The 18,834-nt window shown below is 40.3% G+C and overlaps 1 protein-coding gene across 5 annotated transcripts in view; it reads left to right on the forward strand.

The window, feature by feature from the left end:
• The window catches only part of asmtl (acetylserotonin O-methyltransferase-like), an 80,808-nt gene that overhangs the window by 52,396 nt on the left and 9,578 nt on the right, over positions 1 to 18,834 (forward strand). For all 5 annotated transcript variants that reach the window (XM_072262676.1, XM_072262678.1, XM_072262677.1 and 2 more), the window contains 5 exons: positions 1,531 to 1,702; positions 7,667 to 7,851; positions 11,873 to 11,990; positions 14,933 to 15,076; positions 18,069 to 18,191. In XM_072262676.1, coding sequence (XP_072118777.1) covers positions 1,531 to 1,702; positions 7,667 to 7,851; positions 11,873 to 11,990; positions 14,933 to 15,076; positions 18,069 to 18,191 — 742 coding nt within the window. The remainder of the gene's footprint in view (positions 1 to 1,530; positions 1,703 to 7,666; positions 7,852 to 11,872; positions 11,991 to 14,932; positions 15,077 to 18,068; positions 18,192 to 18,834) is intronic.

The following is an 18,834-nucleotide window of genomic DNA, read 5'->3' on the forward strand; positions in this document are numbered from 1 at the left end:
CTTTTTTTCCGTTAGTCCTGACGAAGGGTCTCGACCCAAAACGTTAACTGTACTTCTTCCTATAGATGCTGCCTGGCCTGCTGCGTTCCACCAGCATTTTGTGTGTGTTGTTTAAATTAACATTGGTTAAACTATACAACAAAATAAACAAAATATCTTTATACAGGTTAAGGCAGAGAAAAAACATATAGTCATATAGTCCAAGGTAATTTTAGGGTTAGTCAGCTAACCCTTTGCTTTTGACCAATGGTTTCTCTTCTATGTACAATTAAAATAAAACTACAGAGTGTCACTGTGCACACGCTACATGTGAACACCACTACAACCTAGAGCAGCACATGCAAAATACTGGAGGAGTGCAGCAGGTAGCTTCGATGGAGAGGAATAAACAGTTGACCTTTCAGGCCAAGATCCTTATCAGGACTGGAAATGTAGGGGAAAGAGGCCAGAATAAGAATATTGAGGGGGAGGGGAAGGAGTACAGGCTGGAAGGTGATTGGTGAAGCCAAGTGAGAGGTAAAGTAGGGAGGTGGAGGTGGGGATGAAGTGAGAAGCTAGGAGGTGATCGGTGAAAGAGGTAAAGGGCTGAAGAAGATGGAATCTGATAGGAGAGGAGAGTGGACTTTGGGAGAAAGGGAAGGAGCAGAGGCAATAGAGGGTGGTGAGGAGACGAGAAGGGGTAAGAAGGAAACCAGAATGGGGAATGAAAAAGGGAGAGTGGGCTGGAAGAAATTACCAAAAGTTGAAGAAACTGATGTTCATGTCCAACATAGACCCTGCTCTCACAAACTTGCCCCTGCCCACCATGACGAGAGTTTTGTTCGCACATGGGGCATTGTCAAATTCATGGTTTCTGGGGAGGCTTTCAGCAATTGTTGCAGTGACAAAATTCACATTCAGCGTCAAGAAGAAATCTATTGTCAAAAGCAAATAAGCAAAATGTTCATTCAACAGTTTAGCGCATTAGGTCTGTTGTTGCTTTTTATGTTCAGCATCAGGTTTAATATCACTAACTTCCATAATGTGAAATTTCTTATTTAGTAGAAATGCACAGAGCATAAATGTGTAATTGCTGTAAATTACAAATAAATAAGTAGTCCCAAAAAAAAGAAATACAGGGTAAATATTTCACCCCTTGTTTAAATAGCATTGGGCCACAATTGTTTATGTTGGCATTGAAATTAATTTGAAGTTTGTACGGTCAAAATTCCATCTGTTAACCTTGTGATGCATTTTAAATGTGACCGTTGTAAATACAGCCTTCTCATGTGATGCAATGTTGTTTTCAGAGTAATACACACAAAATGATGGAGGGAATTAGCAGGTCAGGAAGCATCTATGGAGAGGAATAAACAGCCCTCCGGCATTTTGTGTGTGTTACTCTGGATTTCCAGCATCTTCAGAATCTCTTGTGTTTATACTGTACCTTTTTTTATCATATGTAGTTGTATTTAGGTTTCTCACATATTCTTCTGATTTTTTACAGTACTAACTTTTACTGATGGTGACTGCTGTGGTTTTATCCTGCAGGTCTTATTCACAGCTACCAAACTGAAGGTATTTGATATATTGAGCTTACAGGGAAGCTTAGAAACTTCAGACATTGCTCAGAGATTAAAGACAACAGTGGATGCGACAGAGCGTCTCTTAGATGCCTGTGTATCACTTGGCTTACTAGATAAAACACCAGGAACATCACAATGTAAGTTTTCAAATAACCATGCTTCTGTTGATTGGGTTCTGTGTAAAGTTTGCCTTTATTTGTCTTTGATTTTTAATCCACCTGTTTCGTGTGGATGTTTGTATCTTTGAAACAAAATGGAGATGTATGAAGTGCTTTGCAGAACACACTTCCATAGAGTGCTTTCATAGTATAATATTGTAAACACAATGAGCACTTTACAAGAGAATGAATCTTGCTTTTTTGGTTCAAATTACGGTCTTTCTCGTACAATTCTTGTATAATTTATATATAGTTATGTATTTCTTCTACATGATGCACCTCTAATGTTATGTGCCTGTACTGTTGCTGCTGTTTTAATTGCTCCTGTGCATACATGTACTTGAGCATATGATAAAAGAAATTAAAATTAACAATACTCCTAATTTTTGATCACCTACCTACAGGAAAGATGTAAACAAGGTTGAAAGAATCAAGAGAAAATTTACAAGGATGTTGCGTGGACTGGAGTACCTGGGTTACAAGGGTAGATTGAATAGGTTAGGACTTTATCCCTTGGATCGTAGAAGTCTGAGGGAAGATTTGATAGAGATATACAAGGTTGAGGGATAAATGCAAGCGAGCATTTTCCACTATGGTTGGGTGGGACTACAACTAGAGGTCATGGATTAAGGGTGAAAGGTGAAAAGTTTAGGGGAACATGAGGGGAATTTCTTTATGCAGAGGTTTGTGATTGTGTGGAACTAGCTGGCAGCGCAAGTCGTGCATGCGAGCTCAATTTCAATTTTTAAGAGAAATTTGGATCGGTACATGGATGGTAAGGGTAAGGAGGGCTACAGGTTTGGCATAGACTAGATGGGCCAAAGGGCCTGTTCCTGCGCTGTAATTTTCTATGATTCTGTGACTCTATAGACCAAAAACAGAGAAAACTGGGGAGAGGAAAGCTAGCAAAATTTTACTTGCCGGAGAAAGCTTTATTGATGTTCGTTGGTCCTGCAAGTAATTACATGTATTTTATGTGGAAACTCCTACTGTTCCACCTCAATTTTTTTTTCAAAAATTGGCAAAAATGCATGAGAGGAGCAATTGCAATTGTGAAATGAACTGCATTCTAATGTCTTTTGCACACGTTCTCATGTGTACCCAATTTTCTCAATGAGGATCAGTTGATGGAGTTGAAAGTCAGAGGAGCAGCAGGATTCAACCAATTATCTCAAAGGAATCATTCATTGTAGTAATGATACAGATTTATGTATATTTTTCATGTTCTCCCTGTGGCCCTGCCCATTCTCTCCAGGTGTTCTTGTTTACTCTTCCTTCCCAAAGATGTACAGTAGTGCTAGAAACTTCGTGAACCCTGTGGAATTTTCTCTAGTTCTGCATAAATATGACCTAAAATGTGATCAGATCTTCATGTAAGTCCTAAAACTAGATAAAGGGAACCCAATTAAATAAACAACACAAAAACATTATAATGTTTCATTTATTCATTGAGAAAAATGATCAAACATTACATGTGTTTGTTGCAAAAAGTATGTGAACCTCTGGGGCAGTGCCTTTTATGAAAACTATTTGGAATCAGGTGTTCCAATCAATGAGATGAGATTGGAGGTGTGGGTTGTAGAGGTGCCCTACCTTATTAAAAAAAGACGCACCAGTCAGCTTAATAACCTGTTTTTCTCAAGAAAGATTTGTTTGTGTGCACTATCACTCAATCAAAACAACTTTCAGAGGACCTGAGAAAAAGAATTGTAGAGATGCATGAAGCTAGAAAAGGCTTCTAAAGACCTCAGTGTTCATCAGTCCACAGTAAGAGAAATTGTCTAGCAATGGAAGAAACTCAATACTGTTGCTACTCTCCCTTGGAGTGGGCATCCTGCAAAGAACACTCTAAGAGCACAAAGTGCAATAATGCTGAAGGAGTTGAAAAAGAACCCAAATATATGTGTCCACGATAAGAAAAACACAGAACAAGAATGATGTTCATGGAAGGACTCCATGGAGGGAACCACTGTTCACCAAAAAAAATATTGCTGCACGTCTCAAGTTTGTAAAAGACCACCTGGATGTTCTACAACGCGTCTGGGACAATGTTCTGTGGACAGATGAGACAAAAGTTGAACTTTTTAGCAGAAATATACATTGCAATGTTTGGAGGAAAAAGATCACTGCATACCACACCAACACTTCATGCCAACTGTGAAGCATGGTGGAAGGAGCATCATGGTTTCGGGCTGCTTTGCTGTCTCAGTGCCTGGACAGCCTGCAATCGTTGAGGGAACAACAAATTCCAAATTGTATTGACATTTTACAGGAGAATGTTATGGTAGCAGTCCGTCACCTGAAGCTTAATAGAAGTTGGATAATGCTACAAGACAATGATCTGAAAGACAAGAATAAATTAACACAGAATGGTTTAAAAAGAAGAAAATTTGTGTTTTGGAATGGCCGAGTCAAATTCCTGACCTTAGTCCTGTAGAAATGATGTGGAAAGACCTGAGTGCAAGGAAGCCTACCAACATCCCAGAGCTGAAGCAGTTTATAAGGAGGAATGACAATAATTCCTCCAAGGTAAACAACAGGAATTCTGCAGATGCTGGAAATTCAAGCAACACACATCAAAGTTGCTGGTGAACGCAGCAGGCCAGGCAGCATCTCTAGGAAGAGGTACAGTTGACGTTTCAGGCCCAGACCCTTCGTCAGGAAGGGTCTCGGCCTGAAACGTTGACTGTACTTCTTCCTAGAGATGCTCCCTGGCCTGCTGCGTTCACCAATTCCTCCAAGGTGATGTGCAGGACTGATCAACAGTTACTGGAAACATTTGGTTGAGGTTATTGCTGTACACACTAGTTATTGAAATCAAAGGTTCACATACCTTTTCTAACAAATACATGTAATATTGGATCATTTTTCTCATTAAGTAAATGAACAAGTATAATGTTTTTATGTTATTTATTTAATTTGGTTCTCTATCTAGTTTTAGTACTTACATGAAGATCTGATCACATTTTAGGTAATATTTATGCAGAAATAGAGAAAATTCTACAGGGTTTACAAACTTTATAGCACCACTATATGGGTTAGTAGATTAATTGCCCCTTAGCCTTACTACCCGTTACACTGCAGTTAGCGTAACAGGTCCTCCATCTCTGTCTGTCCTTGTCCATCAAAAGCAATTTTGGTCTTGATCTTGGCAGTGTTCAGGGCTTCATTCATCAGTACAGTAGCTTTCTCTCTGTTTTCACTACTGTCGGTCATCCAAGTCCTGCGTGGAGACTCAGGAATACCGTCACACAGATATAGAAGGATTCTTTATTCCTGTTTTTGTACAATTTTGTTTGACCGTTCAAGATTGTTAGCCCTGAGCTGAACCCCCAAATCTAGAGGACTTTGTCCCTAGTGTGCAGGTAACTAGTAGAAGTTGGGGCAAGTTGAAGAAAATGTGGGGAGTGGAAATGATGTTGGACGGTTAAAGTGGGTGGTTGATGGTCAGTGTGGAGTTGCTGGGCCAAAGAGTGTGTTTCTATACTGTATCTCTTTATGACTTCTGGACAGTCTTGTGGTTACCAAATCCTTGGACCAGACCATTTAGGCAAATCAACAAAAAGAAGTTGAAAATTCCACACAGATAGCATCAGAGGTCTGCGTCGAAACTAATTCACTGGTACAGTGAGTCAGCAGTTCTTATTAATTGCAGCACTGTGTTGAGAAAATTAAAATAAACAACTTAAAGTTGCCTAAATTGCTTTTAGATATTGAGAAAGTGAAGTTAACTGTTGAGAAAGTACAGGGGGGAAATTGTATTGTTTTTATAAATTTAATTCTAGTGTCTTCAGATTGATACTCATTAATATAAAAATTAAAGAAATTATCATTTCTGTCTTCACAGTAACCACAATATTTTAAGGCATTTAATGCTTAAGTTTGATAATGCTTTTGATTAATTTTCACATTTCCATGCCTCATAATTGGACCACGGCTGATATTCATGACCTAATATCAGCAGCAGTCCAAATATGCAGTGACCTTAGGATTGCCTAAATGATTATAAACGTATTGACCTATCCACCAGCAGGAGATAAAATCACTGTTTGCTCTCAGGAGTTCCCATTACACTGTACATACTTTGTATTTCTGCTGAAGTGAACACAGCCACATTTTTTTCTCTCAGTTCCCATATTTTCTGATTTCTTTTTGGTTAAGAAAGAGGCCGTTCAGCTCTTTGAGTCTGTGCCTATCTTGAAAGCAATCTCATCCACCCCATTTATTTCTTTGGGACCTATTCTCCACCTTGTGCCTACCCACTGCCTATTATTCTCTCACCCACACCTGGAGTAGATTACAGTCCCAATGAAGGGTCTTGGCCCGAAATGTCAGCTTTTTATTCCTCGCCACAGATGCTGTCTGACCTGATGAACTTTTTCACCATTTTGTATGTGTTACAGTACATTACAGTGGCTAAATAAGTGCCAGCCATCATATATTTTGGAACGTGTGAAGGATTTGAGCATGTACAGTTGTAGGGAGAACTTATAAGGTCCAGAGTTACTATTTCTAGTCAAAGATCCTTAGTCACAATTATTCTGAAGACACTTTTCTGATAGTCATAGTCATACTTTATTGATCCCGGGGGAAATTGGTTTTCATTACAGTTGCACCATAAATAATAAATAGTAATAGAACCACAAATAGTTAAATAGTAATATGTAAATTATGCCAATAAATTATGAAATGTCCAGGACCAGCCTATTGGCTCAGGGTGTCTGACCCTCCAAGGGAGGAGTTGTAAAGTTTGATGGCCACAGGCAGGAATGACTTCCTATGACACTCTGTGCTGCATCTCGGTGGAATGAGTCTCTGGCTAAATATACTCCTGTGCCCACCCAGTACATAATGTAGTGGATGGGAGACATTGACCAAGATGGCATGCAACTTAGCCAGCATCCTCTTTTCAGACACCACTGTCAGAGAGTCCAGTTCCATCCTCACAACATCACTGGCCTTACGAATGAGTTTGTTGATCCTGTTGGTGTCTGCTACTCTCAGCCTGCTGCCCCAGCACACAACAGCAAACATGATCGCACTGGCCACCACAGACTCGTAGAACATCCTCAGCATCGTCCAGCAGATGTTAAAGGACCTCAGTCTCCTCAGGAAATAGAGACGGCTCTGACCCTTCTTGTAGACAGCCTCAGTGTTCTTAGGATCTTTCATCTGAAACATTAACTCTGTTGCTCTTCCAATAGATGTCAGCTGACTTGCTGAGTATTTCCAGCATTTTCTGTTTTCATTTTATATTTACAACACCTGCAGTTTTCTATTCACTTCTAAACTTCAGCATCCAAGTCAGGTTGCTGAAATGGGGGCAGTCACATTGCTGTCCAGAATCAGAATTAGACTTAATATCACTGGCATATGTCATGAAATTTGTTGACTTTGACTTTACAGCAGCGGTACAATGCAATACATAATAATAGGAAAAGAACTGTGAATTACAGTAAATACGTGTGTGTAAAATGTAATGGTTAAATTAAATAAGTGGTGCAAAAAATAGAAATAAAAAGGTGGTGAGGTGGTGTTTGTGGGTTCAATGTCCTTTCAGAAATCGGTTGGCAGAGGGGAAGAAGCTGTTCCTGAATCGTTGTGTGTGCCGTCAGGCTTCTGTACCTCCTACCTGATGGTAACAATGAAGACAGGGCATGACCTGAGTGATGGGATCCATAATAACATTTCTCAGATATCACCTCATGTTTAAAAATTACCTTTGCAATCAATGATTTAATGAAAGAGTTCTCAAAATTGCACGTACCAGTTGTCTGTTAATCTGAAAACAGTTTTGAATATTTCCTTGGAAATGGATTACAGTAAACCATAAATTTCTGTGTGGTCTGTATGTAAAAAAAAAAGGTGTGGAGTATTTTAAAGCTTTGGTACCTTGAAAAACAAAATAACCTGCTTCTGTATTCTTTAAATTTGCTTTTCCAGTATATAAGAACACAAAATTTGCCAACACGTTCCTGGTATCAGGCTCTGCAAATTCCATGAGTGACTATATTCTTTATAATAATGACTACATTTGGCCACTTTTCACTCATCTGGATACAGCCATTAAAGAGGGACCAGGTCATTGCCTATCAGCTCCTGGGGGAAAGGCTGAAGACTTATTTCAGGTAAAGTACCTTGTTTTTTTTTCAGAACTGACTTTCCATGTATGATTGGGCACATGTTTCCACACCATCAATCTTGTACTGTTGAGAAATCTCTTTGGAGGGTGAGTCATTGTTAACAAACTGTTGATTATTACCACTGATTTAAGTCTGATGGTTTGTGTGGCACAGTGGCATAGTGGTTACCGTATTGCTTTTATAGCTCCAGTGACCAGGGTTCAATTCCCGTCGCTGTCTGTAAAGGGGTTGTAGGTTCTCCCTGTGACCACGTGGATTTCCTCTGGATTCTTTGGTTTTCTCCCACATTCCAAAAGTGTATGGGTCAGTAGGTTAATTGGTTACATGGGTATGATGTGGCAGCAGGGGCTTCATGGGTCGGAGCAGCCTGTTACTGCGCTGTGTCTCTAAATAAAAAAAACTTGAGTTTGTTGTTAGTGATCACTTGGCATGCAGCCAACATAGATTTTGGTTGTAGTTAAGATGAAATAGCTGGTAGTATTGCTTATCTCACTACATTATAAACTGAAATGAGCTTTATAATTGTGAGTTTGCAGTTTGCATTGAGGTAGTGGATTCTTTAAAGAGGTGACTTAATGACAGTGCAGTACTGATATAAGTATTGTAGGTCTCTAAATGCTTTCTTTCAGGTAAGGTTATAATTAGGGATTTGTCTGAAGCACAATGAGATTACTTTTTTCCCAATGCCGTGAGTTGTTATGATCACACTGCTGCCTGAAATGTTTATGGAAGTAAATTAATATTAGTGAAACCCCTTTTTACCAGGCTTACCTCTGGCTAACAGCCACCAGCTATAGCAGTGAGAAATCTCTCAGACTCCATACGTCTAGGGTCGATATGACATGGGTTCCACCAAACCCGGACGGGAAGTTGGGATGTCTCGCCCACCTGAACAACGATCTGTCTGAATTCTGTGTAACTACTGCCCGCATGCAATCACCTGTCAGCAAGCAAGAAGTATCAAACCATATACTACATACATTATAAAGAAAGTAGAATTATGAATGTTAACTTCATCAAATCATTATTAAGGAAGAAAGGGAAAAAAAGAAAAAAAACAAAAGGGCCCACAATAATTAAAACAGTCAAATGTGCTCAAGGTTCGAGCTCAAATCTTCCAAAAGCTGATGTATCTGATGTACTCATGGTACCAACTCCTATTCACTGATCACCAGTAGGATTTCCCCTCTTGGACTCCCATCAAATCACGCATTCCCATCAGATCAAATTCTACGGCCAGTTTTCTCGAGCTTCTTCTTTCTCCATCTCACAACGAAAAGACCTCGACCCACCCCAGTGTCCATCACAAAAACCTTCCCGCCCAGCGTTATCTAGAACCTTCTCCCAATTCCACCATTTGATTGGATGACACTACATTCCAAAGTATGAACATCACAACCCCTTATTTTTTATGGTAACCCAGACACTGCCAGCAGACCACACTGCTTCTACAGAAAATCATTAAGTGAAATACCCTACAACATTAGCAGTAAAATCTTAACCAGGATGTTACATTAGCTTTCAAAAGAATATTGTAAGAGTAATTTGGAAGGAAGCATGATTGCACATGGGGTAAACTAGGGATATGGAATTAATTGGATAATTCTATGATCTGATTAATTCTGATTAGGGAAATAGTGCCTCTCCTCCTTCCCCTTCTCCTCTCCTATCAGATTCCTTCCTCTCCAGCCCTTTACCTTTCCCACCCACCTGGCTTCATCTAACACCTTCCAGCTATTCTGCTTCCCCCTCCTTCCACCTTTTTCTTCTGGTACCTTCCCCCCTTTCTTTCCAGTCCTGAAGAAGGGTCTCTGCCCAAAATGTCATCTACTTGTTCATTTCCATAGATGCTGCCTGACCTGCTGAGTTCCTCCAGCAGTTTTTGTGTGTTGCTCTAGATTTCCAGCATCTGCAGAAATCCTTGTTTATATGATTGCGGAAGTCTGACTGGTGGGTGGTGACATGTGTACCTCTCAGCTCAGAATCAGTGATGAAGAAAGCCATTATAATGTGATTGTTCACTTAAATACAAAATCTACTTGGATTTCTAATTTACGTTCGAAAGTAAAATATTTATTATTCCACCCACCTAAAATTAAAACTTGTGTGTATTGGAAATATTTTACAGGTAATGAGGAGATATAATTTTAACTTGATTAGAGGAAAATATGGGGGGGGGGGAATGTCAGAGGTAAGTTTTTTTTTTACACAGAATGGTGGGTGCGTGGAACGCCTTATCAGGGGTGGTGGTAGAGGCAGATACACTCGGAACATCTAGAAGACTCTTAGACAGGCACATGGATGATAGGAACACAGACGGCTATGTAGGAGTAAGGAGTTAGATTGATCTTTAGAGCAGGTTATAAGATCAGCACACAATTGTAGGCTGAAGAGTCTGTACTGTGCTACAATGCTCTATGTTCTATCATTTCATTTTGAAGATTTAACTAAGTTGATGATAAAGATCACTTGGCATATAATCAACGTAGATTTAGGTCATTGTTAAGAGGAAGTAGTAGCATTGCTTATCTCATTACATTGTAAACTTAAATGAGCTTTATAACTGTTGTGAGTTTGGAGTTTGCACTTGGGTAGTGGATTCTTTAAAAGAGGTTACTTTTCCCACTACTATTAAAGCCACCATTTTCAGTATGTATCTGAAAACCTGTTCAAGGAAACTTGGGCAGCTTTAATTCTGTCTTCCCCTCAGTAGAGGTGTTGTAGTGCCACTGATGGTGAGAGGGTTTTGTACAGAATGCCTTGTTTTCAAGGGTCAGTTTAGTTTTTAAACATATTACAAATTTTAATATGATATGGATTTAAGATGAAGAGAAAATTATGCAACCTATCTAGACGCATCACAGCTTGGTATGGAAGACATTGCAAAGAGTTGTGAATGTAGCCCAGTCTATTACAAAAACTGGCTTCTTCTTCGTGACTCTGCATACACTTCCCGTTGCCTCAGGCAAAACAGCGAACATAAGACCGATCCCACCCTGATCAATTCTGCCCCTTCCTCCCAAACCCTTTATGTCAGACAAGAGATATAAAAGCTTGACAAGTCATGCCACTAACCTTCTGACCTGCTGATATAAGAGTGGAACTCTTAATCTCACAAACTATGCCATTGTGACCCTCTGCCTACTACCTACCAGCCAGTGCACTTTCTCAGTAGCTGTAACACTATGTTCTGCATTCTGTTACTGCTTTCCTTTTATACTACCCAGATGTACTTATGCTTGGGTCAATATCTCTGCAGAGTATGCAAAATACAGTTTTCCACTCTTACCTTGATGTACATTCAGTGACCAGTTTATTCTTTAATGCAAATGTGTAATCTGCATGTGGCAGCAACTCAATGCGTAAAAGCATGTAGACATGGACAAGAGGTTCAGTCGTTGTTCAGACCAGACATCAGAATGGAGAAGAAATATGAACTAAGTGATTTTGAACATGGCATGATTGTTGGTACCAGACAGGGTGGTTTGAGTATCTCAGAAACACAGCAGTCTCTAGAGTTAACAGAGAATGGAGGTAAAAATAAAAAAAATCTAATGAGTGGCAGTTCTATGGGTGAAAACACCTTGTTAATTAGGAAGGTCAGAGGAAAATGGCCAGACTGGTTCAAGCTGACAGGACAGTGACAGAAACTCAAGTTACCACATTTTACAACGTTGGTGTGCAGAAGAGCATCTCTGAACACACATGTTGAACCTTGAAGTGGATGGGCTACAGCAGCAGAAGACCACATTGAGTTCCACTTCTGTACGTAATAATGTAGCCACTGAGTATATGTGACAGTAATAAACCAAATATCTGTATAAACCATTTCCTCCAGCAGTTTCACTTCAAGACTTCATTTGGTCTTGGTTCCTACAGAAAGTGCCATGTTGTGTATATTTACCAGTTGAATATTTTTTCCTATTGTCACTTAACCACTTGGCTAATTATTTGTTTCATTTCCTATTTTAATGTGCTACATTAACATCTAATTTTCCATCAACAGAATTCAGAACAATTGTTGTCTCTAATGTCAGCAATTAACAATATTGTCAAAGTTGTTGGGAAGGACATTGTCAGGGCATTTGATCTTTCGTCATTTAAAACTGCTTGTGACTTAGGAGGTATGACATTTTTAAAAATATAATGATGTACCTTCATGACAAATGAGTAAATTTTTGTCCCCCTCCTAAGGATGTTGTTGTAGACTAATCTTGGAGAGAGCTTAACAAAGGATAAGAGTTGAAAAGAAAGAAAATTATCAGTAAACCTAAAGATTATCTAGCAGTTTGAAATAATTCAGGAAAGAATAACCAAGAAATTGATAAAGAAAACAGAGAAAATAGAATGTGAAGTGAAACTTTTTATACTGATATTTCATTGTGTACCTTAATACAGGGGTCCCCAACCTTTTTTGCACCGCGAACCGGTTTGATATTGACAATATTCTTGCCGAGCGGTGGGGGGGGGGAGTGTTAATCACGGCCGGAATATAGGTGATAAGTCAGCTATAAGTCACTTATCAGTGGCTAATACACTCAATTTTGTTTCTAAAAGGGTTTATCTAACAAATTTAATATTAAACACGCAGTGCATATTTTCCTCGCATGAATATAGTGATAAGTCAATTATAGGTCATAAGGGGGTTCCTTATGTCCAGTCTATTCTGCAATTTAGTTTTCGTTGCATTCATTGCAGAAAACTCCACTTCGCAGAGATATGATGTTGGAAATGGAAGCAAAGTTTTCAGTGCTTTCGTGGCTGTCTCAGGATATTCAGCCTTGACTTTGATCCAGAATGCTGGCAGAGATGTTATGTCAAACATACTTTTCAGCCCATCGTCATTTGCAAACTTGAGGAGTTGATCTTCTTCCTGCGCTGACATGGATGATTCACCGGGGACATTCACAAGTGGGTCACGAACCCATTCCGTTGCACGTCTTGGGTCATTTGCGGTTGGGAAGTAACACTCAAATTCAGCCGACAGCGACGTTAGGTGATCGCGCATCAGCTGTGAGAAAGACGGTGCAGCCTCAGTCTCTACCAAATTCCCAGCTAATGTTGGGAACGTGTCAGATATGCCCCTGTCCACTCGCCATCCCCTCTGTTCCAGTTTGGCTGTGAATACAGACACTTTATCTGCCAACTTGAAGACAGTTGTCATTCTCCCCTGAAGTGACAAATTGAGTTCATTGAGCGGGTTGAAGATGTCACAGAGATAAACGAGTTTTGCTATCCACTCCTCGTTACTGAAGTGTGCTGCCAGTGGTGACTTTTTTCCTGAAAGAAATCTCAGTAGCTCAAAAAGCCTGGCCAGGGCTCTCCCCCTTGATAACCACCTGACTTCAGTGTGTAGGAGAAGGCGTTTATGCTCTGCATCTGTTTCCTTGCAAAGCTGCTCAAACACACGTGAATTAAGGGCTTTTACTTTGATGTGATTGATAACTTCAACAAGGTCACTCAAAACGCTGTTAAGATCAGGTGACATTTTTTGGCGAGCCAGCATTTCCCAGTGTGTAGACTGGCATTCAGGAGCAACCTCTTTGACTTGAGTAGTGAAACCAGACTCGTTAAGCCCTACCAACAGCTGTGCGTCGATGTCCTCGATTCTCCTTGAAACTGTGGTAGCTGAAAGAGAAACCTGTGCCATCTTGTTAACCGCAGCTTCTTCCAACAGTTCACGGCACAGGTCCTTGGCAGCAGGCAGAATCAATTCTTCACCAACAGTGAAAGGCTTCTTAGCCTTTGCAATACGGCTAGCCACTAAGTACGACGCTCTCAGAGCAGCAGCATTTATGGAGGTGGTGGCTCTCAACACTTGCTTCTGACCCGCTTGCTCACGTTTTTTCCGCTCAAAAAACTCAACGTGTTTGTCTTTAAGTGCAGGGTGCTTGGAACTTCTGAAGCAGTTTTGAGGGCTTCATTGCCTCATTAGACAGCTTGTCTGTACATATCACACACAGGGGGCTTGGAGCGTGCGAGTCACTGGTCGCAATAAAGCCATATTTTATGTATGACTTGTCGTATTTTCTGTTAAAGGAAGCTTTCTTTTTTTCTGCAGTCTTGGCCTCAATTGTTTCTGCGTTATCATCATCGTTAGGCCATTTATGTCCCCTACCATCTCTTCCAAAGAAACTCTCACCAAGCGATGTTTGTTTTTTACTCATCGCCTCGCGTGCGTTCAAGTTCAACAGTGGGCATGACAGGGAATGAGGAAATGAGTGCAGTTGACTCATATCGTTTCTTCGCGGCCCGGGAGCGCATGCTTTGCAGCCCGGTGGTTGGGGACCACTGCCTTAATAAATGGAGCAGGTAGATTTTTGTCTCCCTCCAAGAATTCTGTTTTAGACTGGTCTTGGCACTTAGCAAAGAAAACATTGTAATAGTAGAGTTAATGCTATCTGAGCTTCATTCTATGACATAATTTTTGTAAGTCATGTAGAAGCTAATAAGGTCAATGTATCCATAGTTTATAGATGGAGCTGTTTTTATTTTGATTTATGGCCTGCTGCATTTTATTCTAAGAATTTGTTCATTTATTTATAGTCAAGTACTTCTAGTATCATATGTTCATGCCTTAAAATTCCTTTGTGTTGAAGGCTTGCAGAATTTTTTTTTTACCAGATTCATTGCCATCTTCTTTGCATTGATTAGAGGCCTGAGCATGGGTTCAAGACTAAGTACCAGAGAAGATAGAAACTAAGTGGGAGGTGTGGGTTTGAGGAGATATAACTGGGTGGACAGGCATGGTCAAGTTGGGCTGAAGGGTCTGATTCCACACTGTAGAACTCTTTGGCTCTATGGGAGGAATCAGCATATCCTGAAGGCTACACAGGGAGAAGAAGAGTATGATTCGAAGAAGTAATGCCAACTAAGCAAAACTGGCCATATTAACTATAGTGTAGAAATTCAGTTTTAACCAACTCTCACAGAATTGTGCTAGAGCCCTATATCATGTTGAAAGACTAATTTTCTACATAAATCTAGGTGAACTTTTAGATAGCGAAGAGGGTATATCTTAGCTATATTTTTCTGTAATTTTGATCAAAATATTTCTATATTGCAGAAACTACTGGAGCTTTGGCCTATGAAATGGCAAATGCATATCAAGATATGGTACTCACGGTCTTTCATTCATCAAACTTGTTGGAAAAATTTAAACCTTCCCAGCAAAAAAATCAAAGCTCAAGTCGAATTTCTTTCAAAGAAGGTCAGTAAGAATATTAACTGCTTGCTTTCTTCCCATTTTTGTTTCAAGTGCTTTTCTAACTTGATTCTAAATCATCAAGGACATATATAGAAAGGTGCCAGCAAAAGGCCAGCAGTATCATGAAGGATCACACGCACCCTGCTCATGAACCGTTTGTCCTACCTGCATCAGGGAAGGTGCTACACAGCATCCACAGCAGGACCACCAGACTCAAAAACAGTTCCTTCCCCCAAGCTGTCATGCTGATCAACACATCCACCCACCACCACTACTTTATCATTTCCTCTCAGTCACCTTATGTACAGATACTCCTGTATCTACTGTTGCTTTATGCACGTACAGTCAATGTACTGTATATAAGCTAATTTTATGTATTTCTATTGTGTTCTGTATGCTATTGTGTTTTTCTATGCTTCTTCTGATCTAGAAACATAGAAAATAGGTGCAGGAGTAGGCCATTCGGCCCTTCGAGCCTGCACTGCCATTCAGTATGATCATGGTTGATCATCCAACTCAGAACCCTGTACCAGCGTTCCCTCCATACCCCCGATCCCTTTAGCCACAAGGGCCATATCTAACTCCCTCTTAAATATAGCCAATGAACTGCCCTCAACTGTTTCCTGTGGCAGAGAAACAGTTCCCCTGGTTCTAGAGTAACAATGATTTTGTTCTCCTTTACATTTGTCCACTGAAGAGTAACAATAAACTAGCTTGAATCTTGAGTAAGCATGATTGAATAGCTGAACAGCCTTAATGGGCGAAATGGCCTAATTCTGCTCTTGTGTTCTATGGTTTTCATAAGTTGATTCTATCACACAATTGGATTACCAAACAGAATCCTGAAATAACATTTTACAATCTGAATTGCATTTCCAGTTATAGACCAAGACTTGTACAGTAGTGCAAAGAGGAAGACTTTTGATTTAGCATTGTGATTACCACTACACTTTACAGTACCTGCAACTGCAATTCAGTTGCCGCCACTGTCTGTAAGGAATCTACATTCTCCCGTGAGCATGTGGGTTTCCTCTGAGTGCGCATTTTCCTCCCACTGCCCAAAGATTTTCCGGTTGGTAGGTTGAGTGGTCATCGTAAATTGTCCTGTGATTAGGCTAGGGTTAAATCAGGGATTGCTGGCTGGCACAGCTCGAAGGGCTGGAAGCGTCTGTTCTGCGCTGTATCTCAATAAATAAAACATAAAAATGAAGTAATGTTCCTGATCTGTCATTTGCAACCATGTCATTTGCCTTTTACTGATATTGATTGGGAAGAAAATATCAAGTACAGTCCTTGCTCTTTGGAATAGTGCCTTGGAGTCCTCTGAGCTCACCTGAGAGAATTAAAAACATGGCAACCCAAATATACTTTACCGGAGTGCTGTGGAAGTTGTGGCAGGGCAAGGGTTAAGCCAGTAGTGTGAAGAGCCAAGCTTTCCTTTGCACAGCAGGGCAGCTGGAGCCATGTGGCTGGACTTGTGTGGGAGCGGGATGGGAGAAGGCACAGAACGGTGAATGGCAATAGAATTCTTGACATCCTGCAGATGCTGCAAATCTTCGTGAGGAACTTTGATGCTAGTTAATAATTAGTTATCCTTAGATTTACACTATAATATTTTTCTCTATTATATTACATCTTAACGAACGTGACACAGACTTGTCAAGTGTGACAGGAAATAGAATGAACATACGATTTTAACCCTAAATCAAACAAGAGAAAGCTCGCAAGATCTCATCATGGAGCACAACAGCACAGAAACAGGCCCTGTGGCCCATCCAGTTCATACCAAACTATTATTTTGCCTAGTCCCATCTGGACTATACTCCTCCCATCCATGTACTTATCCAAATTTCTCTTAATGTTGAAATCAAGCCCATATCCACTACTTCTGCTGGCAACTCACTCCACACACTCAGTACTCTTTGAATGATAAAGTTTTCCCTCAGGTTCCCTTTAAATATTTCACCTTTAGACCATAAAAATTAGAAGCACAATTGGGCTTTCAGCCCATCAAGTCTGCTCTGTCATTCCATTGTGGTTGATTTATTATCTCTCTCACCCTCATTCTGACACCTTCTCCCCATATCCTTTGATGCCCTGATAAATCAAGAACCTGTCAACCTCTGCCTTAAATGTACCCAATAACTTGGCCTGTATAGCCTTCAGTGGCAATGAATTCCACAGATTCGCCACCCTCTGGTGAGGAAATATTTCCTCATATCTATTCTAAATGGACCTCCCTCAGTTCTGAAGCTATGCACTCTAGTCCTAGGTTTCCCAACTAAGGGAAGCATTCTCTTTACACCCACTCTGTTTAGGCCTTTCAGTATCCAATAGGTTTCAATGTGATCCCTCCTCATTCTTCTAAACTCCATTGAGTACAGGCCCAGAGCTATCAAATGCTCCTCATATGTTAACCCATTCATTCCTGGGATCATTCTCATGAACCTCGTTTAAAGCTTCTCCAGTGCAGCACATCTTTTCTTAGATAAATTTAAAACAGAGATGCGGAGAAATTTCTTTAGCCAGAAGGTTGTGAGTTTGTGGAATTTGTTACCACAGGCAGCTGTGGAGGCCAGGTCGTTGGGTGTATTTAAGGCAGAGATTGATCGGTTCTTGATTGGACATAGCATCAAAGGATACAGGGAGATGGCAGGAGACTGGATAACTGGACCAGCCATGATGAAATGGCGGAGCAGACTCAATGGGCTAAATAGACTAATTCTGGTCCTATGTCTTATATTTCACCAACATAGCAGTTTGTTTTGTTTCATGTTGTTAGATTAGGCATCAGGGTTAAGCACAACACTCAATTAGTGTTTGTGGGGAGGAGGATGGGTGAGATTCAATGTATAGGCATATAGTTTCAATGTAAAACAAGCACAAAATATTGTGGATGCTAGAAATCTAAAATAAAATGGGGAATATTAAAAATGCACCACTGCTCAGACAAGACTTTAATATTTCTTTTTGTTTTCTCTGTTCTGATCAAAAGGAGACATTTTCACAGACGACATACCAGAGGCTGAACTTTACATTCTCGTAAATGTTCTTCATTTCTGGAAAGAAGACAAGATTAATCTACTATTAAGCAGACTCTCTCAGATGTGCAAACCAGGTAATACAGTGTTTCAGCATCTCTTCTATATTGAAAGTTGTCTTTATTCTTTTTTTTTATCAGCTCCACACCTGTGCCATTCCCCACTCAAGGTCTACCCTCTGAGAAGTTAGCGCAGATTCATCACATCACCAAAAACTTTGACAAACTTCTATAGTTGCACGGGGAAGAGTATCCTAACTAGTTACATCATGACCTGCTATGGAAACACCAACTCCAGTGAACAGAAAGACTGCAGAAAGTGGTGGATACAGCCCAGTCTATCACAGGAAACGCCCTCCTTACCATTGGAAAAGATTACATGGAATGCTGCCACAAGAAAGCAGTATCCGTCATCAAAGACCCACCGTCTACGCCATGCCCTCCTCTCGCGACTACTATTAAGCAGGGTGTACAGAAGCCTTAGGTCCCACACCGCCAGGTTCAGGAACAGTTATTACGCTACAACCATCAGGTTCTTGAACCAGCATGGATAACTTCACTCACCGCAGCTCTGAAATGATTCTGACTCACTTTTAAGGACTTTTAAACAACTCATTTTCAGTATTATTTTTATTTGCACAGTTTGGTTTCTTTTGCACATTGGTTGTTTGTCATTCTACAGCCTGGTATGAAAACACCAATGCCCTTCAGGGGTGCAGTG

The sequence above is a fragment of the Mobula birostris genome, chromosome 7 (assembly GCF_030028105.1).
Source record: "Mobula birostris isolate sMobBir1 chromosome 7, sMobBir1.hap1, whole genome shotgun sequence".
Taxonomy (NCBI): Eukaryota; Metazoa; Chordata; class Chondrichthyes; order Myliobatiformes; family Myliobatidae; genus Mobula; species Mobula birostris.